This window comes from Melospiza melodia, chromosome 13, assembly GCF_035770615.1.
Source record: "Melospiza melodia melodia isolate bMelMel2 chromosome 13, bMelMel2.pri, whole genome shotgun sequence".
Taxonomy (NCBI): Eukaryota; Metazoa; Chordata; class Aves; order Passeriformes; family Passerellidae; genus Melospiza; species Melospiza melodia.
Window position 1 is genome coordinate 2743247 of NC_086206.1, and position 27985 is coordinate 2771231.

At 45.2% G+C, this 27985-nt stretch overlaps 1 protein-coding gene and 1 long non-coding RNA gene across 3 annotated transcripts in view; one reads left to right on the top strand and one right to left on the bottom strand.

The window, feature by feature from the left end:
- The first annotated feature begins 1501 nt into the window (after positions 1–1501).
- Positions 1502–27985, top strand: part of CDH5 (cadherin 5) — a 30472-nt gene continuing 3988 nt past the window's right edge. Inside the window, exons 1-10 of the mRNA XM_063167596.1 lie at positions 1502–1688; positions 18387–18588; positions 20825–21113; positions 21208–21324; positions 21985–22149; positions 22502–22689; positions 24398–24651; positions 25229–25371; positions 25903–26027; positions 27454–27562. Coding sequence (XP_063023666.1) covers positions 1663–1688; positions 18387–18588; positions 20825–21113; positions 21208–21324; positions 21985–22149; positions 22502–22689; positions 24398–24651; positions 25229–25371; positions 25903–26027; positions 27454–27562 — 1618 coding nt within the window. The 5' untranslated portion in view covers positions 1502–1662. The remainder of the gene's footprint in view (positions 1689–18386; positions 18589–20824; positions 21114–21207; positions 21325–21984; positions 22150–22501; positions 22690–24397; positions 24652–25228; positions 25372–25902; positions 26028–27453; positions 27563–27985) is intronic.
- Positions 11098–15099, bottom strand: LOC134424025 (uncharacterized). Of its 2 annotated transcripts, XR_010029304.1 has the most exons (3): positions 15023–15099; positions 11790–12381; positions 11098–11604 (listed from the first exon to the last, which is right to left on the bottom strand). It is a non-coding gene; the product is annotated as an uncharacterized LOC134424025 (long non-coding RNA). The 2 variants fall into 2 exon arrangements; XR_010029305.1 differs by having other exon boundaries at positions 11098–12381.

A 27985-nucleotide genomic window follows, 5' to 3' on the forward strand; every position in this document is an offset into this window, starting at 1 on the left:
TCTCAATATTTCAGTGGAAGTGTCTTCCTCTTAAACTTAGAAAAGGTTTCCAGTTTTCTATCGAGCTCTGCAGCAGAGCATGTGAAAAGTCCTTTAGAAACTTTTTCACTTCTTACCTTGAACTCTTTGGGGGAGATGAAGCAAATCAGATAATAGGAAGGTAATTTAGCAGGCTTTGAAAGAGACCTGGACAACCTGAGCACACAGAGAGAGCCCTGGGGTCTCCTCTTTTCCCTCTGAGCAGAGGATGACTCCTTCCCTCCTCCTTTCCTGAATGTCACCCTCAGTCCCAGCCCCACACAGGACAGCAGAGGCACCAGGGGCTGGAAATGCAGCTGGAGCCACTTGCAAGGGTCAGTCCTTTATCTGGGTCTGCTGTGGGCACCACGTTATCAGGGGGCTGCATCCTGCCCAGAGAGATGGAAAACCCCTATCAGCATCTCCTCTCCCAGCAGTGACACAGCTTATTGAACAGCTCATTTTCCTGCAAGGAAACTGGATTCTCTGAGCTCCTCACAAAAGACTTTGAAAAATGTGTCCTTTTTTTAAAATAATTAATATAACAAATTCCTTCAGGAGCCATTCATCTTCATGCTGTACAGCATGAAAAAGTGAAACAATCTGACCAATTTCAGCCTTCTGGCAAGGCAGGAAATCAATCCCACCACCTGTGCTGGACTATAATGACAAATAGGGGCAAGAGAGTATTTAACTGTGGAATAATATTAAAAATTTAATTCAATAATTAAAATTATTAAAGTCATACTTAAGATACATTGAACATTTGCCTACATTTATTATAAGTGGTTCCAAAGAGTGTGTTTTGAGTAAGCCCTGCACTTCTCAGTTTTCTTCTGCATTATTTAGTGGAAAAGAAATCCTCTTTCATTTGTAGTGCACAGTGCCAAGAGCTACACCCTTGTGCTCAGTTTAACACTGAAGCTTCCCCTCCTGAGCACCCTGAGTGATCTCCAGACTTAGAACTCAGCATACTCAAGATGCTATGAATATTTTCTCCTTCTGAAAGGCCTACCTACACTGCCTTGCTCCTCAGGTTACCTGTGAAAAACACTGTGACATTTCATCTTCACACCCAGCACGGGCAGAGCTCAGCAGGAGCCCAGTCTCATTAACAGGAGGGCTCTACCCTTTTGGTTTCCATGTATAAAAATTCTTACAGGTAGGACAATTCCAAACAGCTTTGAAAGCCCTGTTTGTGCAAAGCAGCATGGTCTGTGCTGATCAAGAGTCAGTCACCAAAAGTTCCTCTCAGATATTTGCTAGCTGCTAAAACTCTCTCTAAAACAACAGCAAATAACAGAAAAACACTGGTGTTTCTCTCAGAGCCAGTTTCCTTTTATTCAGTTCCCTCATAGGGTCAGCAACAAATAAGTAGATAGAGCAATAATGCTAAGTTTATCTTGTTTCCTCCACTCCCTTTTCTCCCTGGCCACTAAGAGTTGGAACAATTGCAGGATGCCGGGATGCAGGATGGGAAAAGGCTGACTCCCAGCTGGAAAACCTTGGACACTGGAGAGCTGAACACTCCCAGTATTGCTTCACTAAAAGAGAAGTGCGTTTTTCTATTTGATTTTCATTTTCTGTATTCTGCTTCACATTTTGGGATTCTGTTGGGTTCAGTTTGCCTGATTTGGTACCAGAATGAAGCTCGGCCACCTCGGACTCGGGTAAGAGACAAATGTTATTTTCTGTCCTTCAGACATTAAGTTAATTTCAAAGGGTTTTTTTACCTCCACCCAGATTATTTTCTAATGTCTTAAATAAGTTCAGAAATATCAGCAAATGGGCTGTGAATTTTATACATATCCACCAAATCCTTTGGGTCATACACTGGTGGCACCCACGCCAAGTTAAGCACAAACAGCAGAGCTGTTAACAATTCACATTGGAAGAGGAAATCTCTGGCTTTGTTGTCTCATTAACAGGAGGGCTCTACCTTTTTGGTTTCCAGGCATAAAAATTCTTATAGGTAGGACACTTCCAAACTGCTTTGACTGTTGGGCTGTACCATAATATTCCCAGATTATTTAAAATATATGTATATACATTTCACGGGGTTTTGGGTATTGTTTTGTACTATTTATATCATGTTGCCAATGTTCATTCATAACGGAAAAGAGGTGGAGATTGTGCTGCCAATTGCACCTGTGAAGGCTTTAGGAAGGGATTTCCCTCCTGGTGTGGGCAGGTGCAGCTCCAGGGCTGTTTGCAGTGAGCAGAGGTGCACTAGGCTGGGATTTGATGCAAATGTTTTATTGGGGTGGATTTGGGGTCTGTCTGTAAGGTGGGTGGCTTTCCTGTGCCCAGAGCCCAGAGGTGACAGCCACGGTGTGCCCTGCCAGCTCTGGCATATCTGTTCAAAACTGAGAGGGAAGTTTATCAAACCCAGGTCAAGGATGTGGTCTCCTAATTCCCAAATGTCCCAGGTACTTTAACACCCTAACTCTGGAGTGCCAGGTTTTACACACTTTGTCCTAAAAGACCAGCAATTCTTATTCCAGAGGTTCCTTGATCTCAGTGGTTCACAAAGACTCATCTTTTTTCTGATGGGTTATTTTATGAGCAGTGGCTCGACGCAAAAAGTTGTTTGGAAAGGCTTTTATCTTGTGCTAGAGCAGGTGTAGCAGGTCCCTGCACTAACAAGCTCGCTGTGCAGCTTGCAGAGACAAAGCATTTCTGCATGAGATGAAGTGATACTGGTTTCTCTGTGAGAAATCCATTCTGCAATAGTGGGACTGTCAGTGTGCACAGCACCTCACCATGCTGGCTGTCACACTGTAATAGAGATAAAAGAAGGAAAGAAATGCAAGGGAAAAAAGATATGGAGGAAGATGAATTTCTGTGAGAAAATCTCTTCCATTCTTAGCTCCCACAAACATTCCAAGCTGGCTGTTTCTGCAGTTAACAAAGGTAGAGTTAATCAATGTGTCCCTGCCTCCTGTGAATATAAATCATTAGATCAGCATTTGTAAAAGCACACAGTATTATAGATGTTCATGCAGGAAAATATATTAGACAAAAGCAAGGATGCTCCAAAGATCTACAAAAGCTTCTCATCTAAGGTTAATTGGTGCCTGGTAACAACAACCCATATAGCAGAAACAAATCACAGAAATGCTGACTTGAAATTTATCCCTGGTATCTCCAGGAGGTGTTTTATCCTTAAATAAAGGGTGACCCACAGGGGAAAAGGACACAGGATGCATTTAGCATAGGAAAGCCTTAGAATGATAGTGTGCTAGAGGGAAGAGTGGGAATTTACAAGTAATAAAACAAATTAATTTGAAAGCAAAGAATAAACTCAATTAAAAAATCATTCCTGCTTTGCCCACAAAGCCACAAACCTGGGTTATTTTTCAGACTGTTACATCTGCACTGCAGTGCAACAGGAAGCATTTCCCAAAGCTCTGCTCTTTAACAGAAGACCACAAGAGTGTTCTTTACGCATTTTTAAAACAAATGTTAGCACTGAAATACTGAAATTGAGTCCCTGAGCAAGGTGCAGCTCACAGGCAGGGCAGGGTTAACAGCTCTGCTGCCAGCTCTGCCTCACATCCTGCCTTGCTGAGGAAACGGCTCTGAAAACAGGATAGAGGTAAAAATCACAAGGCATGGCTCAGAAACTGCTCTGATTTACAGCATTCATGGAACAAAGGACTTCATGTCCCTCCATAAATCAATTAGTTACATTAATATTTCAAACTCAAGATAGAAAAAAAAATTCATAAAACTCTCTTTTCTTGTCTGGGTATGTGTCGACAGAACTACAGGTTTAAATCAGGCCAGAAAATAATTTTTGTTTTCTAAAAGAGCAGAGGTTCACATAATCAAGATAACTGATTATTTCTGGCAGCTGAGCTTTCTGTAAGGAATCTTCATTGTATTTCCATCATAATTCCAGGTTTTGCTCACATTCTACAAGTTTAATTCAGAGGTTCCAATGTTAGTGCCAAGACGAAAATAAGAGAAATTAGTGAGAAATTTCTTGGGCATGAAATTACTTTGGTGTCTTCTTTTTTTTTTTTACAAATGGGTTTCCCTTGTTATCCTCGTGAGTTTACAAACTGCAACCCCTCAGAGCTCAGCCCTGGTGTGAGTGGTTTCCCCTCCTGCCCTGGGCACAGCAGACAGGGGTTGTTGGTGCAGACTGAGCTTTGGTGGCACAGAGGTGCCCATTTCACCCTCGCAGAGCAGCTCCCACACAGCCCCGGGGGCTGCAGGAGGGCAGAGCCTGGGGAGCAGAGCTGGACACTCCTTTAGGCCAGGAGAAAAGGGTTTTTGTGAGCTTCCCTCAGGGCTCTGCTCTGCCAAGGGCCATGCAGGGGCAGCAAACACAGAGAACCAACGCTGGTGTCCCTGTCATGGCCAGGGGCCACCAGCTGTGCTGCTGAGGAGCCCCCAGGGATCCTGTCGAGATCCCTGCAAACACACCAAGAAATGCTGGGGATAAACCAGGGCAAAATGAAGGCATGGTTTGGAAATGAAGGCAAGGTTTGGAACTGAAGGCATGGTTTGGAAATGAAGGCATGGTTTGGAAATGAAGGCATGGTTTGGAACTGAAGGCATGGTTTGGAACTGAAGGCATGAACACCACTGCAGGACACTGCCCTGTGCAGCCCTCCACGAGGGACCCAGGCTGCCCCAGGCCCACCCCAGGCTGTCCCTGCTGGGGCTGCAGCTCCTTCCCAGCCCCAGGACCCCACAGGACCCTCTGTCAGACAGGATTCTGTCCCTGCTGGGGCTGCAGCTCCTTCCCAGCCCCAGGACCCCACAGGACCCTCTGTCAGACAGGATTCTGTCCCTGCTGGGGCTGCAGCCCCTTCCCAGCCCCAGGACCCCACAGGACCCTCTGTCAGACAGGATTCTGTCCCTGCTGGGGCCCCTTCCCAGCTCCAGGACCCAACAGGACCCTCTGTCAGACAGGATTCTGTCCCTGCTGGGGCCCCTTCCCAGCTCCAGGACCCCACAGGAGCCAACACACACCCTCTGCCAGACCAGGATTCCTGCCCAGCCCCAGCCCAGCTCTCCCATGGCAGTCTCATTCCATAAAGGCATTTATTCCCATGCAGGAGCACAGAACAGCCCCAGCTGCTGCCTCCCAGGAGGGATCCAGCCAAGGAACCCCAGGGCTTTTATCCCCTCCTATTTCAGGGGTGCCCAGGCCTGGCTCTCCCTGCTGAGCTCTGGGCTGTCTCTGGCTGTGCCCCAGCTCCCTGTGCCCTTTCCTGGGGTTCCAACCATCCCCAGGGCTCCACCTGAGCTGCCCCAGAGGCTGCACAGAATGAATTCCTCACCACACCCCTCACCACTGCCCCTCCTGCATTCTGCAGCAAGCCTGGCCCTGGAATATGAAAAATCAATAATAAATTGTGAAGAACCTGTTTGCAGTTCTTGAGTGCAGGAATACAAATTAGCCCCTTTCATTTGATTTTCACTCATCTGCATCAGAGTTTCAGAACTGTCAATAAGAATAGAACTGGCTGTGTTTTGAATGCAAGCTTTTGCTGAATATGTTGAGTTCTGTCATCTCCTGGAAGGGAGGGAAGCTGTTTGTGCCATGGGTCTGAGCTGTGCCTGTGCTGCTGTGCACATCTGTTGGGCAGGCAGGGGGATTTGGGGCCCAGCCCTCCCAGGTGCTAATTAAAACATTCACAGGACCTGGAGCAGCTCAAGAGCTGAAATTTCCAGGGCTGGCAAAGACAGGAGAAGGGCACAAGGGCAGCCTATCCCTCCATGGCACTGCCTACACTCCAGTGTTGGTGCTCTGAGAATAGACCAGGGGTCAAGAGGTGAACAGACTCTGGAAGACTTTTCTGCAGACAAGTATTTTTGTGTGAGAGCAAAACTCTTACAATAGATTAGCAGCTGCATTTGAAACCTTTATCAAGAATTAGCCACAAAAGCCCAGAAGGTATTGTGAAAAATGACAGATATTTTAAAGAAAGGCCAGCACAAACTAGGGAAATGGCATAGGTACCTTCCCAAAGAGTAGCAGAAAGAAAAAAGAGTGTTCTTCTGCTCCAGCACTGCTGCCTGAACTGCAAGGACTTATAGAACACCATCATAGCTAGAGGTAGGCAGAAAGGCAAACATGTTTTAAATTCTTCATTTTTGATCCCCAGAGAGGCCACTTTTATTGTCCCAGTTGTCACCAAGACCCTTCTGTCCCTGTCCACTTCCCCCAGTATCCCCTGGCACAGCCTGGGGCAGCAGAGGCCTCTGCTTGTGTCACACATCTGTGAGGCCACAGAGCAGCAGCGGCACCTCTGCCTTTGTCCTTTCCCTGCATCCCTGTCCCTCCAGCCCCACCTGCAGGTCCCTGACCCCTGGCACAGCTCAGCAGGGCCAGGGGGGCTCCTGCAGCACACAGGGCCCGTGGCCTCATTGTGCAGGGCAGTGCGAAGGGAAATTCCACTTCCACCAAACTCCTTTGTCCACGTTTCTAAGCCAGGCTCTGGTAGCTCCAGTCTTCCTGTTCCCCTTCCTTTGGTGATGCTATCTGCTGTGAATCTGTGCCCTGGGAACCCTCAGGGAGCACAAAGCCTCCTTCCAGTGCTTGGCCTGAGGGGACCAAGGGCTGCTGCTGCTGTCCTGCCAGGGATAGGAAATCCTGCCATTGATGGGAAGGGCTCCTGGGATGGGCTCAGCCCCATCAGCAAATCCCCCTGGCACAGAGCTTTATTGGCTTCTCCATTCTGTCCTGGGATGGTCCCTGCCTCTACCTCCAGCCCTAGACCTGAATCCAGAAGGGATTTGCATTCTCTTTCTGGTTTTGCTGTCATTATCCTTCACATACAAATGGTCTGTCTGCAATAGAATCAGTTTACTCATGGCTTGATGAGCTTAAAGGCCTTTTCCAACTTTAACAATTCTGTGATTCTATGTTAGGATTAGGCCAAGCAATCAATATTAATAATAATGTATCAGAGTTTTCAGCACCTCCTCTAGGAGCCCAAAGCTGCAATGGATTTGTGTATATTGGCTGTTTGCTCAGTGCTGGTAATGTGGGGGTTTAGGCTCTCATAAAGCATAAACAAGGATGGCACATTTTAGTGTCATTGAGATGGTCAGGGCACTCCAGACACTCACCCAGCACACAAATGAACAAAGGAGGGCAGAAAGCAGGAGAGCTGGAATGCTTTTTGCTGTGGGTACATTTTACAAAGAGAGAAATGTGAATTCCAGAGGGGCAGAACCATCACAGAGCTCCATCCTCTGCAGCACCATCTCACAAACACCTCTGCTTTGTACCCTGGAGCTGCCAGCAGCAGCTTTGGTAAAAGACTGGGATTAGAACAGATACTGAATTATTAAATTACACTTGAACATGACTTCAGTCCCAAACAGGAAGGAAGGGACACATTTCTCTGTGGAATAGATTTTCTCATTTCCCTGCCATGAAGTGATGAGCTGCATCACCTGCCAAATCTGGACTGACCTGCAGCTTCTTCAGATGAAGAGAAAGGGTTTATTCACCCCAGAAGGGCTTTCCAGTGGCTGTGATTAGAACATGAGCTGTGGCAGAAATAAATGTTCCATTACACAGCCTCTGAAAAGTTCCACCTCAGCTTAAGAAAAATCTCTGTTAAATCACAACCACTCCCAAATAGAAACAGATCCACACAACTTACAACAGCTTTCCTCATCTCTTTAAACTTCCCTGTGTCTGGGGCCTGCATTTTCAGGCTCTCCAGCTTTCCCCTATCAGCACATTAAAGAGGAAATTTGCTGCCCTAGTTTTATTTTGATTTAAAGATGGAGTTTTCCTGACAAGAGCTAAGCTGTAACTAAAACTATTGGAAGACTCATTGTAAATTCACAAGAGCAGTAAAAATATCATTTGCATCATCTCATAACACATGGAGATAATACAATGGAAGTGTTCCAGGAAAGGACTGTAACTATAGGGATGGACATAAAAGGTCTTAAAGTTAATTAAGCCTGGTCTACAATCTGCTGGATCTGCTGGATAAGGGCAGGAAATTGAGAAGAATGAACTGACATTTGAATGAGATGTTCTAAAAAGGGAGAAAAATACAGAACACTAAACAAAATCTATCCAGACACACCCTGCTTTTTCAGCCACTTGCCCAGAGAGAAAACAAGAGATTGATGTATATGTGCATGCTTTCTTTATCTGCCACAAGGTTAATTTTCAGAGGAAACACTGATGCATTCAGCTACCCCAGAGAACACTCTGGACAAAGGAATGAGCACACCCAGGCAGCTGGGCAGGGTTTCTCTGCTGCAGATTGGGGCAGTAAATATCAGTTATGGGCACCTGGGCACGATGCTCCTGTGCCACACAGCTACTTCTGCTCCCGAGCTTTTGTTAAAGAAAAACATGGGGAAAAAAATCTTACCTGCTATTAACACAGCTACATTGTACTGTTAAAACATCATATTTATTGCAAGTGGTTCCTCAAAGGAGAGGGACTTTTCCTTAATGAGGAGGCTCAGCTGGAGATCTCTGCTAGGAGGCCTCTCTGATATTCAGGATTTATGTGGAAGCAGAGGGGAAATGGAGAAAGTTCTTCAATACATTATTCTTATTTGTGCCTCGTGTTCTTTCAGCTTGGCCAAACTCTGGAACACCCCGTGGCAGCTCCAGCCAAGCTCTGTAGAGCTGAGCCAAGCAGGGGAAGCACCAAAGCAGAGCCAGTCTGAAAGGTGCACACCATTGATGTAGGGAGCAAAGCTGCTCAGAGAGGCTGCAGAAATCTTTTCAGTGATCACAAACACCTCCAAGATGCCCAAAATATTCCCTTTCTGCGCTGGAATGAGCAAATAATTTTTGGAGGATTCTCTTGTGCTCCTGCTCCCCCAAAATCTAACAGCATCACAGGGGGGTGCTGGGGAGCAGGGGGGGTCCTGCACCTCTGTCCCACTGAGCCACCTCAGTTTGGGATGAGAGAGAGGAAATTGGCTCAGAGGAGGCAAGGGGAAAAGCTGGATCTACAGCCAGGCAAAAATGTCACTGAGAGTCCCTGCCCGGGGGAGCACTCCTGAGCATCCCTGGAATCTGCTCTTGGATGCAAAGAAGGGAATGAGTTCTTTGCCTGTCTGCAACACTGGCACTTCATCACTATTTTCAACATCTGCCTTTATCAATAATTAATCCAGATGGGAGGTATCTTCCTCTTTATCTTGGACAAGGAATTCAGAGGGGGAAATGTCTGCAGTTCCAAAGTATGCGTGCAGGGTGATCCCACCCATCTTATCAGCTCCCTTCAGAGCAGGAGGGCTGCACTCAACCCAGACATAACCCCCACCATGGCTCTGCTTCAAAAGCACTTGACAACTGTCACCACAAGACATGTGGCCAAGAGCAGATTTTCTGTCATTTGATTGTTTGCTTCACCCCTGCAACATCTGCCAAGTAAATAAATCGCAGCAGTCATAGGTACTGTGGGATTTCTGATTGTGATAAATGGAATGCTCTAAAGCAGGGAGCACAGAATGTGTGTGACAGTAATGGTGAGGTGAGAATATTCTGTGCCAAGCCCCAAACTCTGCCTGTGGGTTTGAGCCCAGTCCCTAACACCAGAACACCCTGCTCCCAGGCACCAGAGGCTGTAAAAAGCTACAGCAGAGTGGCTTGGGACCTGAAACTCCATGTGATTAATGCTGTCAACAACTGAGGGAAAGCCAAAATTTTCTGGTTGTGATGATATTTTTACTTGCTATGAAACAAAATCTAAAAATTGCTTTAATAATTTAATCACAAATATTTCAGCAGCTGTGTTTATACTGGGCACTGTGCTTAAGCACATTTTACCCCTTGGTGTATTTTGGACTGACATATTTGTACATGAAGTAAAAGGCTTTATGCATGGGCAGACTGGACAATACTCCTTATTTAAAGGCTCTAATCCATTTTGGGAATACTTCAGGGAAAGTAAAGCATTGTGTGACTACAGGAGAAAGAGTCAGAAAGCTCAAGCAGCCCCAGAACATTTCAGTGCTTCATGCTTTGGATGTGTCCCATTTCAAACTGGCTCTCATCAACTCTCAGGTGTCTCTGCAGCTTCTGTGGTGACACCCAACACGATCAAGGACAGTGAGCAGAGCAGGGATTGTGCCCTGCTGAGAGTGGGGAATGAGGAAAGGCTGTTAAAGCTCCCCTCAGGCTGAGTGTGCCTCTGACAGACCTGAACCTCTGCTTCCCTTCTGGGCACAAGGCCAGCAGATTGACCAAGATGGGATTTCTTGCTGGACATACCAGCCTGGGCACAGAAAAACAGTCATCCCCTAAAACAACAATTAGCTGCATCACCAATCTGATGAGAAGGAAGTCTGTACTGTCACTGCTCCTTTTAATGACTCCAAAACATTAATTTATCTCCATCACATCCACAGCAAACAACCCTCAGTTCAAGAGTGCACTGTTCAACAACAGAAGCCATTCAAGAATTATTCATTTATCTATCCAAAAATAGTCCTTCCTTAAGGTCCATGAACATTCCAGTAACTGAAACATTAACATATATTTAATTTGCGTCTCAATTACCAGATTTACAAATAAGGAACTCAGATAAAAGCCAGATTACTACAGATTGACAGGGAAATTATTTGATTAAAAATGAGAATAGGAATCCAAGCTTGTGCACGTGACCTGGAGGAGCAGCCCCTCTGGGGTGACTCATTTTCCTGGGTGAGATTTTTGACATGACACCTAAAAATAAGTCCTGGACTTTCTTGACCTATGTGGAAGTTACACAGTTTTGTACAGACTCTCCAGGTCTTCTTCTATTAGATCATGTAAGGGATTCATTTCCACAAACAGAAGAGTTTCAGATCCCCAGACATATTTAAATTAACACTATCCAGAAAAGGCTACAGGTACCAAAACAATGCAGGACAAGCAGGCACAATCCATCAGCCCATCTCCCCCAGACATCCCCAGGAACAGAGATTCTTTGAGGTTTTCTTGAATTCTAACAGAAGCCAATTTCAGAGCTGATTCTGAGCTGTGCAGGTGTTATGTAAAGGAAATCAAGATCTAAGCCAAGCAAATGTGTGTTTGTGAACAGGAAATTGAATCTGGACCTACACCAGAAAAACACATTCAATAAATAATTGTATCCATTCTTTATCAGATACAAATCATACAGGAGCACAGACAGAACCCCCCAAACTGCAAATATGCTTTTGAAGGTTTTTAATGGAAGTTTTAATTTTAAGAAATTCATATTAAGAGAAAGTTAGCTAGACAATGACAGAAATCAGCAGAGGTTAAAAATCCTTGCACCTTTGAGGTTTTGGGCCTTAGTGCTTCACTCTCTGACAGTACCTCCCAACTCAGTCAGATTTGTCAGCAAGGAACAAAAGGGATCTTCCTTCCTCACTCTTTCTGTTCACAACCAAAATCTTCCTGGACCATCCATTTCTGATCCTCAGCTCTCACTCTGCCTCCTCTCAGGATTCACTGCAGCATTTGAACCAGCAGGGCACTCACTGAAATGCAGGCAGGGCTGTCAGGATCTCTGGGAGGGCTCCTGGGTCCATTTTTGCTCCATTTTTGCTGCTCACCCCTCTTTAGGCTCAGGCTGTCACTCACTGACTTGGAGAGTGGCTTTGCTTCTTTGAAAAGAAAAAGAAAAGAAAAAGAAGATAAAAATAAGGAAAAATTGAAAAAAAAAAACACCAAACCAGGTCTTGCCTCCCTCGTTTTCTTCCCCGTTCTGTATCTGAGATAACAGAAAGACTTGGAGCACAATTTGGCTCCAAGGCAATAAACATTCAAGGTATACAAAGCAAGTATTTACAGTTCTTTAATAGTCAAATTTCTTCATTTCCAAAACACAAATCTGTCTTAGCTGAGGACTCCATCCACCCATAAGGTGAAGTTGTATTTTGCATCATCCAGGAGAAACTTTCTGGTGAAGTGAACAGACAGAGAAAAACAATTATTAACAAACTTCTCCCAAGCCTACCAGAAACTTAAGCTCAAATCACAAAGCCATTTCAGATTAGAATTAATTCTCCTTTTCCCTGGAAAGAAAATATGAGGAGCCCAAAGGAGAAGTGCTGAATTATGTCCTCACCTGTGCTTATACCTTGCTGCAGTATCAACACCAAGAACTGAGCAGCACCAAATGCAGCACGAGTGCTCTCACTACACCGATATTTTTAAAGAAGCAAGTTTGCTTAAAATATTGCTCAAGTGTCTGTTCATTCAGAGGTACATCCCAAGTAGAAAATGTAATTTTTCCAATCAGTTTTCAGGCAGGCATTTGCAGTCCAGACTGTTCAGTCATCACTGGAAATTGCTTCTCACATGCACAGAATCGACACAAGGACAATCAGAACTCAGCCCCAGGTATCCAGGCACGAGGCTGCTGAAATCAGCTCAGGAACCTGGAAAGGAACAAGCAGCAGAGTGTTCCCAGGAAAGAGCACTGCTGTGCCTTGCTGGGACATGTGACAGACACAGAGACACCGAGTTCTGCCCCAACACACGGAACAGCTGAGAATGGAAATGAATTTTAAAAAAAGAAAAACAACAACAACAACAAAAAAAAGATTCCTCTGAGTCAAAACTGTCAAAACTGCACAATTTCCTTAGGCAGCTGTTCTCGGGTCACTGGGGTTTGAGGACCTCCCCAGTTCCTGCTGTCACCGGGTGCCCTCAGCCCCTGTCCCATGGGAGCCCCGGCAGAGCCAGCACGGAGGGGAACGGGAGCAGAGGTAACAACAGAGAGGGGACACAGCTGGGACACAGGGGGGACACAGTGGGAGACACAGCTGGGACACAGCTGGGACACAGCGGGGACACAGCTGGGACACAGCGGGGACACAGCTGGGACACAGTGGGGACAGTGGGGACAATGGGGACACAGGTGGGACACAGCTGGGACACAGTGGGGACATAGTGAGGACACAGTGGGGACACAGCTGGGACACAGTTGGGACACAGCTGGGACACAGTGGGGGACACAGCGGGGACAGAGCTGGGACACAATGGGGACACAATGGGGACACAGTGGGGACACAGTGGGGACAGAGCTGGGACACAATGGGGACACAATGGGGACACAGTGGGGACACAGCTGGGACACAATGGGGACACACCTGGGACACACAGCAGACACAGCAGGGACACAGTGGGGACACAGTGGGGACACAGCAGAGGACAGAGCTGGGCACATGTCCTGGTGCTGCCCTGGAGCTGGGCACAGCCGTGGGCAGCCGTTCTGAGCTGAGGGAAGGGGAGAGCAGAACCTGAGGGCATTGTCACTCTGGTCCCTGGCAGGACCCCACAGACACATCTCAGTGCTCTGGGACAGACCATGGTTTTTATCTGCCTGCAGAGACACAGGAGCTTTATCAGCCCGGGTTTGCACAGCCCTCTGTGGCCCCTGAAAGGCTGCAGTAAGTATTGCTAAGGCTGTTTTCTTTTAATAATGTTCTGCCTGCTCACAAAACTACAGCACTGCAAAGGAAAAAGATAATTTATCCCTCCTGTGTTTGGTGTGCTAGCTTTCTGTTCCTTAGGTCTTGCTGCAGTCACACATTTACTTTTAGTCTTACCCATCCTATAGATGGGAAATTAAAGTTAAAATGGATTTTGTATGGCCAGGCTGTTCAGAGTCATTCTGCTCCCCGAGACCAGGCCAGGTTCTGCTCTCTGTATCTGCCGTGGTTTCATTGAGCACAGCAATTCTGGAGGTGTTTAGATACTGTATCAAAGTACATTCTTTCCATCTGAAAAATAATTTTTCAGTGCCATTTGCTCCAAGAAAGACTAATTTTTTTTTTTTTTTTTTTTTTGCATGGGGTTTTTCATTTTCATTTAGATGAATCATTTACATTTTTACTGGAATCATTCAGATTCCAGTAAGAATCTAAATCATTCAGATTCCAGTAAGAGAAAATAAACTTTCGTTTCCAGCCTTTCTCGCAATCAGTAATGAAAATTATCTCAACAACACAGACATGACCCTTTTAAAATGTGTTAGTTTTCTTGTGTATTCGTATATCTCGTGCCACTTTTAGCAAATTTCTCTCTCAGAATGTTCATTATCACCACTCTACATTATCCATTTGGGGATTTTTGGATGCTGAAAAATTCTCAAAGATAAGCATAAGGTTTTAGTATGATTGACCAGGAAAATAAATCATTTCAGAGCCAACTGTTCCTCATGTCCTAAAATCTCTGTACAGAAGCCTGGTTTAACTTTTGTTTAACATCCAAGCAGAGAACAAATTTATTTGCCAGCTACACTACTAACCTTGCATAAGAATTAATACACACTTTTAGAGTTGGAAGTAAACCAGGTGAGAGGCAAGTAGCAGAAAAAAACAAACCACACACACAAATATTCATAAGAATATTTCATCCAATATGGTTTCATTATGTGGAGACTGTATTTATATCAGCTGTTCATCAACTTTACAGTTGATTACTTGCCAAAACAACCTGTAAAATGCAAACTTTTAATTAGTACAGTATTGTCTGTGTCTCCACCCAACATTTTTTAATAATTACTCCCAGTCTGGGAGAAGAAACTGCACTATATGAGTCATGTGTCACACAAATCACTTTGAATACCAAAGTTTCTCAGTTAACTGTCTATGGTACCCTGCAGACCAAGAGTTATTTGCTAAAATAATTCAACACATAAAATGAATAATATGGGTGGGAGAGCCCATCATTTGCTGGAAGAAAATTTAAGAGCACAGCAAGAAACTCAGCTGCTTGAATAAACCACTCCCTGCTAACTTTCAGCAGCATTTATGGTGCCTGATTAGATTAAAAGAGGCTGGAGCTGTTGGGCTGATGAGCCAGGACAGAGGGAAAAAGGGGCTGTGTGGGGCAGAGCAGGGCAGGGATTCTGTCAGCATCCCAGAGATCCACCTGCATCCCCACCAGGCTGGAAATGGGGGTCCTTGTTCAAGGGATGCACCTGATCCCATCCCTCAGTGCTGGCTGCCCAGCAGACACAGAAGAAAGGAAAAGCTGATCCCCACAGGGAAAAAAAGGGAAAGCTGATCCTACCTGTTAACAACCCTGTTCTCCCTCAGAAGTGTTCTTGCTGCTGGCTTTGTGGGAATGCTCAGGCCTGGCAACGTCCCTTTCTGCTGCTGCCTCTGCTCTCTGGCTGAGAGCTGCTGGGAAGGAGAACTGTCATGGCCAGAAAAGAGCATTTAGCACAGCTTGTCAGGAGCTGGCACCCAGGGAGGAAAGTGCCCTTCCCACAGGAGAGAGCCCATGGCAGCGCTGCCCACAGGGCCTGCTCTGGGTGTGCTGCCAGGGAAGGGCACTCCTGAGCATGCTGAGGGACCCAGGGACAACAGCAAGGGCTGCCATGAGGAAAATGGGCACGGTGTCCTGGGGAACGTGTCCTCAGGGTCAGCCTGCCCTGGGGAACGTGTCCTCAGGGTCAGCCTGCCCTGGGGTGTCAGGGTCCGTCCTAGAGGACAGATGACCTGATGGTTCGTAAGAGTGATCTCAGAGTGCAAAAACCAACACGGTACAAGGGGGTTTGCTGTGATAATCAAAACAAATGCAGTTTTATTGAAATAACCACAGCAAAAAAGGAATAGAGAGATTAAGGGAGAGAAAAAGATAGAGAAAGAGAGAGAGAAGAGAGAGAAAGGGAGGGGATATAGCTACCAACACAGATACGAAGTCCTTTGGTCCAGTCCAGCCGAGGGTCCGCCTGCTACGCTGGGGAAATCTCAAAGGCTCTAGCTAACTCAGAGGTTTTTATTATTGAAAATTGCGAGGGGGGAAACAGATACAGTAGGGAACAGATGTAACAGGTAGTGTATGTTCTCAGCAGTAAATGAGAGCCATTGTTTTCTTGGTTCAGTGGTCACAACCTGCAGGCAAACATCTCGCTTTGGTCAGCTTGCCTCCCCACACACCTGCCCCGGCCTGGGGGTTTCAGTCCCAGTCCTTGGAAGGGGCAGAAGGGCCTTTTCACATGGGGGTTCCATGTCTCAGGCCTTGATGGAGAGGGGCCTTTTCATGTCTCAGGCCTTGATAGAGAGGCTTCTTCCATCTCAGTCTGTCTGTCACTATGGCTGTAAAACAGGTGAGGGTCTGCTGTGGGAGACCACCTGAAACTCAGGAGAAGTCCAGCCAGGCCGAGAGGTGGGACAGCTCCCAAGGCTGCTATTGTTGAAAACGGGGCATAGTGCCCTCTTCTTAGCATACAGCAAACACACTTGTGAAAACAATAGCTCAACACTGAGCTTTCAGGTCTCAGGGCCCGTGGCGTGTGACTTTTCCCCTTCAGAGCCAGATATTCTAGACGGGGGGTTCTTCTCTTCAGTGGTCTCCCAAGGATGATCGTGAGGCAGATGAGGGAAAATTCAGACCGACTCTCACGTGCGGAATGTGTCCTCAGGATCAGCCTGCCCTGGGGAAAGTGTCCTCAGGGTCAGCCTGTCCTATGGGGCAAGTCACTCCCGTGGAGTTTGCTCTTGTCCCTGGAGAAGAGCAAGCAAAGAGCTCCAGAGTGCACTGTCATTTTCCCCAAATGAGCAGCTTGGAAGTTGCCAAAGGTGGAGCAGAGATGAGTTTTTGCAAGAGGCTCTCCCACCTCAGTCTGTGTTTGGGCTGCAGTGCCAGAGGGCAGCCAAGATCTCCAAACTGCTGCCAAAGGAACAATCCACTTTCCAGGGAGGTTGGACAAATATGAGCAAGGAATCCACTAATCAGGAGTTAAAGGAATTGAAGCCTCCTTAAAATCTACAAACACAAAGATGGACATGCTGAGTGGAAGGGGCAGCGAAATTTCAGCTGAAATGCACATTCATGTAAATATATTCAGTCAGCACTTTCTGTTTTCAAGCTTCCAGGCAGCAGCTCAGGCCCACAGGAGAGCTCCACTCAGCACAAGAACCAGAGAAAAAGGCTCCTTAAACACTTCACTCTGCTCTTTGGCAAAACCACAGCCTGTGCTGGTTGGCATTGGCCAATGGCTTTCTTTGGTTATTGTGTTTTGTAGTTTTATTGATAAAAGTCAGACTTATGCAATCACAGCAGAATCATATCACTGCCCTCCAGTTTCCAGTTGTCCACCTACACAAATAAAGTATAGAAAAACAACTAAAATATACTCATTGTTTCTAAAAGTATTCAAAGTCAAGCTAAGGGCATAGAATAGAAAAACCTAGCTTAATCAAAAGGCTTTGTTTGAATCCAGAAAACTGGATCAAACACAGCTTATCTACCACAAAGCAAATTCAAAGGCACCTTCTTCACTTCCTACCCAGCCACAAAGGAGGAACATTCCTCAGGTTATGTACAACAGTGTGAGAGGGAGAACAGTACAGCAGAGAAACATTTCATGGTAAATAAAATCCTTTTTACTGACATTGGGATAACACTGATTGCCTGGTTACCAACGAGTAATTTTGGAAACGTCTCAGCACCTTCCTGATGAAAATATTAATTTAATCTCGCATCCAGCAGCCTGTGTGATGTCAACTTCTCATCACAATTAGTGGGTTTATTTTTGATGTGCATGCTGACAGCTCCTAAAAGCTAATGGAAAGTCATTTATGTGCAATTTAAAGTCTGATTACTTGAGTGTTAAAGTTCCCTGACAGTCCTTTATATTGGGAATGGGAAATTTAGGAAGAAAATGAATCAGCTTTGATAACATTAGAATAACTTCTCTGATTTGAAAGTCAGGCCTAAAGTTTGCTAATATTAACACAGGATGCAAAAATATGATTTCACCTGAAAATCATTTCACAAATTATCATTTTGCAGATGTTAAAGTCTGGGAACAGGGGATAAAGGAACTTTATGTGAGTCTCCAAAGCTTCAGAAGACAAGGAGTTGAATCAATAGATGAGCCCTTAAAGAAAGATAACTTGCTTTATTGTACTTGGAATTGATTGAAAATTTCACACTAATAACATTTTCCACCAAAAAAACCCCAAACATTTTATTCTAAATCAATCTTTTCCATAGGAACATATTGACTACAGCATATTTTGTGTTGGGGCATGTCAAAACACTGGATTTGGGTTTGTCAGACCTGAACATTTCATTTCCAGTGGAGCTCAGCTGTGGTGCCAGGCTGCCCTGGCCCTGGGCACAGTGGGGAGCTCAGCTCTGAACGTGTGAATGTGTTCCTCAGAGCAATGACAGCCTCTCAGGGGGATGCTGGCCCTTACACCAGCATTCAAAGCTCACTTTTTATTGAATTGAAATACTTTGTGCTGCTTTTTTACAGTTTTCATCCAGCTAAAGCTATTTCATAGAAGGAAGAAGCCTTCAAATTTTGATGCTGAGGAAAATGAACAGAAACAAATGTCCATTTGCACTTCCACGTGTGCTCCCTCTGCTGAATCTGATTCTGTTGTTATTTATATTGTTGCTTTTCTGTATTACTTTCTAGGCTACAGAAGAAGATGAGCCACCTTATTCTACTTTTCTCGTTGTTCTTGGCCCCAGCATTTGCTGATGGAAGAGGTCAGAAATCAACCCAAAACCTTTGCTCAAATGATGTCAGCCACAAACGCCAGAAGAGAGATTGGATATGGAACCAATTGCACATCCAAGAAGAGCTTGATACACCTTTGCCACACCACGTTGGCAAGGTAAGCAGCAACCTGTCAGCAGTGACTAAAAACAGCAAATGAGGATCTTGAAAAGAGTATTTGTTTGCAGTCTAGGCAGGAGAAATGAAAAGGAAATAGAAATGGAACTTAATACCTGCATATTGACATGTTAAAATCTTCAGAATGTGGGCAAAGAGTAAGTGAAGAGCAGTGCCACAGGAATTTTAATTCCTTTGAAGAATACAGGTAAATTTAAGGGAATAGCAGGTCTGGAGATTCCAAATGCAGGAACAGCCCCATTACCTGCAGGTGCATGGTTGGGAAGGAAGTCTGGTGACTGATGCATGTCAGGATTTTTCTGGCAGCACAAGATTCTTTCAGAAACCTCAGAGATCAGCAAGTAAAAATAAAAATCAGCAAATAAAAAAACAACAATTTACATCTTTCAGCTTGTACTCAAAACACGAGTGCTATGTTTCGAAATACTGTTACACAATCAAAGATATTGTTGCACAAAGCGAAAGCAAAGAATTTTTAAAAATACTAACGAGCATTGACCTGGTTGCAAACTCATGTTCCTCAGGGCAGGGCTCATAAAGGCCAATCATGCACTGCCCATGGCCAGGGAAGTTCCCCCAGTGCAGCCTCTCAAAGGGATGCACAGTGCACTGCAGGTGAATGCAGCTGGGCATCCCCTGCCCTGCACAGCACCCAAATCTCTCTGGGCTGGCCCAGCAGAGCCCACCAGGCCCTGCTGGCTGCTCTGGGCTGCCAAAACAGCACCACAGAGAGAGCACAGAGCCACAGGGCCCTCTCAGCTCCCACGGGGCATCTCTGCCTCCCTTCACACCAACTCAGCCCCACACTGAGGAGCAGCTTCTATTGCTGGAGCTGTCCTAAACAAGAGGAATTCTCTTTGTCCAGCTCTGGTTGACCAGCAGCACAATCTCCTGAAGGCTCCTGCAGCACTGAGCCCTTGGTTAACCCTTCAAAGAAAGGCCCCAGCGAGGCAGGGCTGAGAGACAGCTGCAGGAGTGTGCTGACACATCTGGAGTGTGCTGACACATCTGGAGTGTGCTGACGCATCTGGATTTTATCTTGCACCACTCAGTGCTTCCCTTTTGTCCTCGGCACCAGAAAAGGCATTCTGAGAGGTTTCTGCTTTTTACACTGAATAGGTACACAGAAATCAATAAAGAAGGCACAGACCATCCCATCTCTGAGACAAGGGTGGGATTCTCTCTCATGGGGCATCTCCAGAGTTGTGAGCTGCTCTCCAGCAGTCCCAGCTGCCTGAAGCATGATTAAGGAATGAGGGGTGAAAATATTAATGGCACTTTTCAAGAGAGAAAACTGAAATTTAAACAATGCTCAACAGTAAATGACAACTAGAGGATAAATCAAATCCTGAACACTCAACAGGTGACATTTATAATAACATCACTAAGAAAAGGATGGAAATACTTGGTAAAACCCAGCAATCCTTGATAATTAGCTGGCTGAAATAAGAATACTGATATAGTGCATGGAAATTGGGGTTTAAATCTTCTAGCAGTGTCCCTGTATGTGCGAGGGTATAGAAAGGGAAGTATCATTATGTTATCTGGAGATCAACTAGTGTGCAAAAGCATTTAGAATTGGATTAAATTATATTTTAAAACTGATTAATGCTCATTCCTCTTCTCACATCCCTTTTTCACTGGATATAACCTTAAATTTCTATGGTGTAGAAATGTAACCTTCCTGTCGTACCATGAGCCTAAAAACTGCCTATTAAGGGATTGGATGTGACTGAGCATGAGAAAGCTGTCAGCTGTGGCAGGAATCCTGCTAAATGCTAAGGAACAGAGGCTAATGCTGAATAATGTCAGGAGCTGTGAAGACAGATTTCATCCTGTAATCCTGTGAAACTGAGCAAAAACCCCTGGCAGGTCCAGAAAGCTGCAAACAAAAGTAAGTCAGACTGAAGGTGGCTCATGGCATTTCAGACATAACGCAGTTAATTATTTGTAAGTGTTGGCTGCATGAACAATTTAAACCTTTAGGAAATATGAGGTATGATTTAAAAAAAGCTTTGTTCTGTATAAGCAAGGAAGTTTCAGTGTGGGTGCAAGTGTCATCCCGCGAGCGCAGCTCTGCTGTGGTGCTGCTCAGTGACAGCACAAGCCCTGAGGGTTCCCAGCGGGGTGAGGAGTCCCTGGCTGTGTGAATCCCCCAGGACAGACCCAGCTGCCAGGCCCCACCTTCATCCCCCTGAACACCACTTTGCCCCCAGATCACGTCCAGCGTGAGGAACAAGAACGCCAAGTACATCATCGAGGGCGAGTTCGCCAACACCATCTTCAAGGTGGAGGAGACCAGCGGGGACGTGTACGCCTTCGAGAGGCTGGACAGGGAGAAGAAGGCCGAGTACGAGCTGACAGCCCTCATCATCGACAGGACCAACAACAGGTCCCTGGAGCGCCCCTCCAGGTTCATCATCAAGGTGTACGACATCAACGACAACGCCCCCGTGTTCGTGCACAAGGTGTTCAACGGCTCTGTCCCAGAAATGTCACCTGTGGGTGAGTCCTCCCTCCAGCGCCCGCCTCCCTCACGGCTGGCCTTGAAAAGCACCGCTTATATTAATTAATATGCACCTTGAAAACCCTTCTCTAGGGACCTCAGTCACCAAGGTGACAGCTGTGGATGCTGATGACCCCACAGTGTCAGGTCATGCCACCGTGACCTACGAGGTCACCACAGGAGGGGAATATTTCACCATTGATGACTCTGGTAAGTCAGACACACAAACGCCCTTACGCTTTGTCCATACCCTACCCTTTGTAGAAAACACAATTTTAAAGCATTTTCATTCTTTAAAAGAGGAATGATCATTCAAAAATATCATTTTAAACATGATTTAAAAGGTTTTTCATTCACACTCCACAATGCCACTGTCTGTATCTAGAAATGAACTCATAAAGCCAGGATATCAGCTGCCATGAACACAATGAGGAGATAAAAGATCATTTTTTTTCCCATCTTTGGAAAGATTAACCAGGAGCTGAGTTCATGTTTTCAGTTTAGCATAGATACTGTTCCAGTGACGAAACATGAAAAGGGAATACACAAATTCTGAAGCAGCATTCGGTAATCAATAATCATTTGCTTTCCTAAACTTCCTACCTTAAATTTTGCCCAGTTTTAAAACCAATGTCAGTATCTCTTGTAACCACACTAGTTTGGTAGAACAAAAGGAATATTCTGCACGAGCTCTCCTAAATATTCCATCGGGAAGAAAAATTTCTAACATTTCTTGAAAAGTACCACTGTAAGATCGGTATTTAAAGCTGAATGTGTGGAGATAAAAAAAGATAAAAATTTGCCACCAAAACTGAAGAGATGTTGGACGTGCTGCAAAATCTAATTGCATCCAATATTGTTTTTTCACAGGTGTGATTTATACAAAAGAGCCTAATTTAGACAGAGAGACCAAGGCCACGTACGAGATTGTTGTCCAAGCCAAAGATGCTCCGGGTTTCTCTGGGGATTCCAGCACGGCCACGGTGATCATCGCCCTGTCCGACATCAACGACAACTCCCCCGAGTTCAAACTCTGTGAGTGCCCCCAGCCCTGAGCCCCCTGCAGCCAGCCCAGCTCACGGGCCTGCTCAGCTTTCCTTAAAAATGCCCAAAAGAACTTCATGTGTTCAGAAGCTCTTCTGTGTTTCAGCCAGAGCCAGTTTTTCACCTAGAACTGAAAACAAAAATCAGTATTAATTTCATCCCTTTGCTAAAGATCCTGACAATTTGGGGTTTCATTTGTGCTTTCACATGTCTTAGAGATACAAAATGCTAAATTCTCAATGAAATACTTTTATGTGCATCTGTCAAGTAAGAACAGTTTCAGCTGAGTCCTAACTTCCATGTACACACTCCTTATGTATTTTTCTTTTTTTTTTTTTAACAGCATCATTTCACTTTAAAGTTCCTGAAAACGTTTCGGTCGGAGGAGAAGTTGGCAGAGTCAAAGTAGAAGATATTGACGAACCACAGCACAGAAATACAAGATACAGCTTTATCCAAGGAGAGTTCAGGGACACCTTTGACATTGTAGCAAATCCATACACAAATGAAGGAATCATTAGGCCAAAGAAGGTACTTTTCCCCATAACAGAGATGCTTATTGTGCTTTTCCATGTGTAACAAGTGATTTTTTGGTTTAGGACTAGCAGCAGGAAAAAAAGGAAGCACATGAAAGTCAGCATGAAATATATTGATCCTGAACACCAGCTCTCCGAGCTCTGGGAGAAGAAGAGCTGGTGATTTCTGGTCCTTTTCAACCTCCAGACCTGAAAAACTCCAGAATTACCTCAGAGGGCAGTGGGGGCTGTGTCAGATATTCAGGTTAGGTGCTTTGGGTTCCTCTCAAACTTCAAGTGGTTGGATGCTTCAAAGAGACAGTGATTTAAGAGTTGAACCAAGTGGCCAAGCCAAAGAATCATTCCCTTGTGAAGCCCACCTGAAACCAAAGCAGAAAATGTGAACAAATCCACCTGACCCCCTTTCTAAAGTCTCTTTGCAGTTTGGCATTTGCTCCAATCCGAGCCACAGCTCCCTTGCTTTCCTCAGGGTGAGGAAAAGCTTTTTTTTTCCTTAAGAGCTTCCCCACTAATTCCTTATGTCTTTAAGACTCTCCAAAGCCTTTATTAGGGTCTGTTCTTTGTTTTTTTTAAATTCTCAAACCCACATGATTTGTACCAAGGGACTGCTGCAGAGCATTGCCAAACCAAGGCTTCATTGATTTCATTGACTCGCTGTTAAAAGAAAAAAAAGAGTAGAAAGGACCGTAAATCAGCTCCTGTAGTCCTCAGATTGACAGGAATGTGTTTTTCCCTTCCAAATGCCTCTCTGTAACTGCTAAGACTAGAAATGTCATTAAGAAGAGAAAACTTTCAGGGAAAGCTGTACCAAGGATTTCAAGACGGGCAGTAAAATCCTGGCTGTGGTCACACTGGGTATGAGCAGCTCTCCTTCCCAGGAGCTGGGGAATGCAGTGCCTGCCCATGGGAGGAGCACTCACAGACCCCACACACCCTCCCTGAGCGATTTGGAACCAGCTCTTCCTCCAGCACACAGTGGGCAAAGCTCACCCCGTTTTCAGTGTGATTTTGGTCGTGCATACGTCATAATTTTAAATACATGGCCATGTGAGATAAAATGTCAGCTGCTGGATAAGTCCCATCACTTCCCCTTGCAATGTCTGCCCAAAAAGGAAAACAAGAGTCACCATAACTGCTGTGAATCTCAGTGCGTTTAGAATCTCAGGTGGTAGAACAAAGGAAACTTTGAAAGGATCATTTCTTACTGCCCGAGCTCCTGGCCTTCCTCCCATTGTGTGATTCCTTTTTAGTCTCAGACAACTGGAAAAACAGGGAAGAGGATGTCATTTCTCACTGGATGCCCCAGCTGTCAGCCAGTGCAGATCTGCAATCTGCCTTGAGTGCCTTCAGAACACAAAGCATAGCCAAGAGGAGAATCTCTTCCCCAGCTTTTGGGGGACAGGAGCTCACTGAGTTTTGGTAGTTACAGCATTATAAAAACACAATTATTCAACCCAAAAGAAAATTATTTTGCTGAACTTAAACTACTGGATGAATCTGTCCCACAGCAGATGTACCTTGAGCCACGCTATGATAGAGAAGTTCAGCTGGGAAATGTTCTCCCATGGGTCCAGCCAAGATGAAATTTGGTAACATTGCCAAACATGAATGAAAGCACAGATCTTAAATCACAGAAAGCCAGTGGAAAGTCTGCTTAGACATCACCAATAAAAGAATATCTGTACCTGTCTCTTTGTTTCTAGCCCCTGGACTTCGAGGCAGTGTCAGAGTACAGGTTCAGCATCGAGGCCACGGACCCCACAGTGAACCTGCGGCACTTCAAGCCCGGCAATCCCCGCAGCATCGCCAGCGTCGTCATCGAGGTCACGGACGTGGACGAGCCCCCCGTGTTCAGGAGGCTCCCCTACGAGTTCAAGGTGAGGGAAAACCACGCAGAGGTGAAAACTCTCGGCTCGGTCCACGCCGAGGACCCCGACGCAGCTAAACGGAAAATCAGGTGAGACAACGCCAGCTTTGGCAATTCTGTTTGAAAGTGCAGAATCCATCAATAGCACCAAGAATTTGACAAAGAACCCAGACTTTGGCCCTATATTTTTAGAATCTGCCTGCCAAACAAAACAAAAGATAATCCAATTTAATTTTTCCAGCACTGCAGCCATGGATATATATGCTCACCAAAAGCTGAACATAAATTTCATCTACCCATGTCATTACCACATGGACTTACTGATAAAACATTTGCACGTTTAGGGAAAAAAATATAAACTTGGAGATTTTTACATTATTATAATTTATTGGTTTTTTTTTTATTGTAAGAGCTCTCTCAATCATGTGTTTAGAGAAGAAAATAGACTTCTGAAAGAGCAAAGTACCATAATATGGAAACTCTTCCCACAGATGTATTTCACTGTCACAGCTTGCATAGTTTTAGGGCAATATTCTCAGCCCTCCTGGTCAAGATATTAATGCAATTTTTCATACAAGAAGCCTCTGACTTTCCTCTGAGAAGAAATGAAATGAAACACAGTATTACCATCCATGCATTGACATATCTTGTTTTAAACAAAATCCAGATATATGCAGCGTAGAGCAAATCCTAATGGAGACTTCATCAGGGTATCCAACAGCGGAGTTATTCAACTTCCCAAGCCTCTGGACAGAGAATTCAGCTCCTCATACAACATCACTGTGGCAGCTGTGGAGATCCTTGAAGATGGTAAGTGCCACCCATTTCCCAGTTTGAAAGAAATCCGGGTACACCTTTCCAGCAGGGCTGTTAAAAAGGAAAAGCACAACCTGACAGGCTGTTCCTGCTGAGCTAGGAATGAAAGGAGTGCTCCAAGGCTTGCATCATCATCTTCCCAATCAAACAAGTCCCTACAAATAGGTCAGAGATCATTTTAAGGTTTGACCCCTGGCTTTGCTCAGCTCCAGGGAGTGGGGCAGGCCAGTCCCAGCTTGGTTTGATATTTCACAATATAGACACGTTCTGTGCCAGAGAGCAATGCTCAGTCCATCAGCATGCAGGGGGAAGAATCAGGAAAGCCATAATCTACTGTCATTTCACTCCTGAAAAATCCTTGATGATGTAAAACCTCTACGAGAGGTTTTAGGAAAATATCTAAATCTCAGAGGGAAAGTTTCAGTTGTGATGGAGCTGGAAAATAAATGTTCCTGATGTGTGAGGCACAGAAGGGGCAGGAGGTGTGGGCTGGGGGCTCCAGGCTGTGCCCTGCTGTCGTTCCAGGCCGCCTGTCCGACAGAGAGTCGCACGCCCACGTCCATGTCATCGTGGATGATGTCAATGACAATGCTCCAGAGCTGGTGTCTCCTGAGGAGCCCCGAGTGTGTGAAAATGCTGCGCCTGGGAAGGTGAGACAGGGAGAGCATTGCCCTGAAATCTGAATTACTGCTCAAATAAAATGTGTCTTTTAATACAAGTGAGTCTCAGTTCCCATGCGAAAACACCCGATTATTTCACTGATTTCCAAAGCATCGGGAATAGCTCTTAAGGATATTGCACTGCTGGAATATTGACTTTTATCTGCTTGCACACATGGGCTGCGCTGCTCCTCTCCCCCCAGGCTCTCACATCTGTGTATTGACAGCTGAGCCATGAAGGACAGTCAGGCTTTGCACAGCAGGAATCAGCAGCTCAGTTCCTTCACACAGATGCCTGAATGTGATACTGAGGAGGAAACCATTTCAAACTAGTAACAGAAACATTGCTCTGTGGAACATTATCCTGCAGTCACAGAGGGCACAGATCTGCACATCCAAATTGTTACTACTTGGCACAATGTTGGTATTTTGGGTTTATGTGTTTGGCCTCAGACACAAGTGTTCAGCCCATACTGTAATATTTGTTTGATTAAGACACTTTGAGTCAAGGTTTATGGGAGATACTCCCCAGTTTAGTGTATTTAGGATGGAGAGGAGAACTGGAGGCAGAAAAGGGAAAGATCATGGGCTGAGATCAGAACAGTTTACTGGAAACAGCAGTGAGATAAGAGAATGAACAGTAATAGCAACAATATAAATAACAGAAATATATATAGAAAAAAACAGAGAGCAGAGCAGGCACACCACCAAACATGCTCCCTCTGGCTCAGCACCAGCATTATCCCACCACTCCCTCCACCACACCTGCTCAGACAGAAGGAACCCCTTCTCCAGGAAGAGAGTCCCTTTGCTCTCCCAGAAATGACATGAGGTGCTCAAGAATAACCACTCTGCCCCCTCCCAGCTACTGGAAAAAAAATAACTCTTTGCTGGCCAGAACCAGGACACTGCCACTGCCTGAACTATCTGATAGAACACACAAGGTATTAATTTCACCTTTAGTTTAATTTATAAAATACCTTTGGGATATAACCAGGCACATTTTTTATATTTTATACATCTAATGTTCATCAGGTTGAAGATTTCAAAATCCAAGCATGTCCTTCAGGCATGGCAGTCTCAAAGGCACTCCAGGAATGACAGTCACACCTCAGTGTAGGCTGAGGACTTCAGAAGACACCATCTTAGACACTTCAACAAGCCATATGTCTTTAAAAGTTAGGCTTTTTTCATGCTTTCATTGCACAAAATTTGAAGAGGCAAAACTGCTCTTTTTGAAGACTCACAAATAAAAATCTGAAACTGAAAAAACTTGAAGAGGGGTGTCCTGAGGTGTCTCTGTCCTGCTCCGAAACTGAAGGGTTACACAGGACACAGAGCCCAGCTCAAACACCCCACATGCTTTATCCCTGGAGGCAATGTACACTGAAAACTGTGACCTCTTCCATCCTTGCAGGTGATTGTCAGGATTTCAGCTGTTGACAAGGATGAAACATCTCCCAGAGGCTTCTTCAGATACTCGCTGGCCACAGAAGACAGCAACTTCTCCCTGATTGAGAACTACGGTAGAGTATCCCTGCAATGCCCTTCTCAGCTTGTTCCAGAGCAGGACCCCAGGGCTCGGGGAACAAAAGCTGCAGCACTGACCTGTGGCTGGTTCAGCTGAGCTAAGTAACTCTTTATTTGTACTGAAAAAAACTATGTTTGATGAAACCAAAGGCTGACGGTGTTCACAGGGGTTCTTGGATGAGGGAAGAGACAGGAACGTTGAGTCCATGTTTCAGAAGGCTTGATTTATTATTTTATGATGTATATTAAATTAAAACTATACTAAAAGACTAGAAGAAAAGGTGTCATTAGAAGGCTAGCTAAGCTAAGAATAGAATCAGCAAGAATGATAATAAAGCTTCTGTCTCAGAGAGTCTGAGCCAGCTGACTGTGATTGGCCATTAATTAGAAACAACCACAGGAGACCAATCACAGATGCA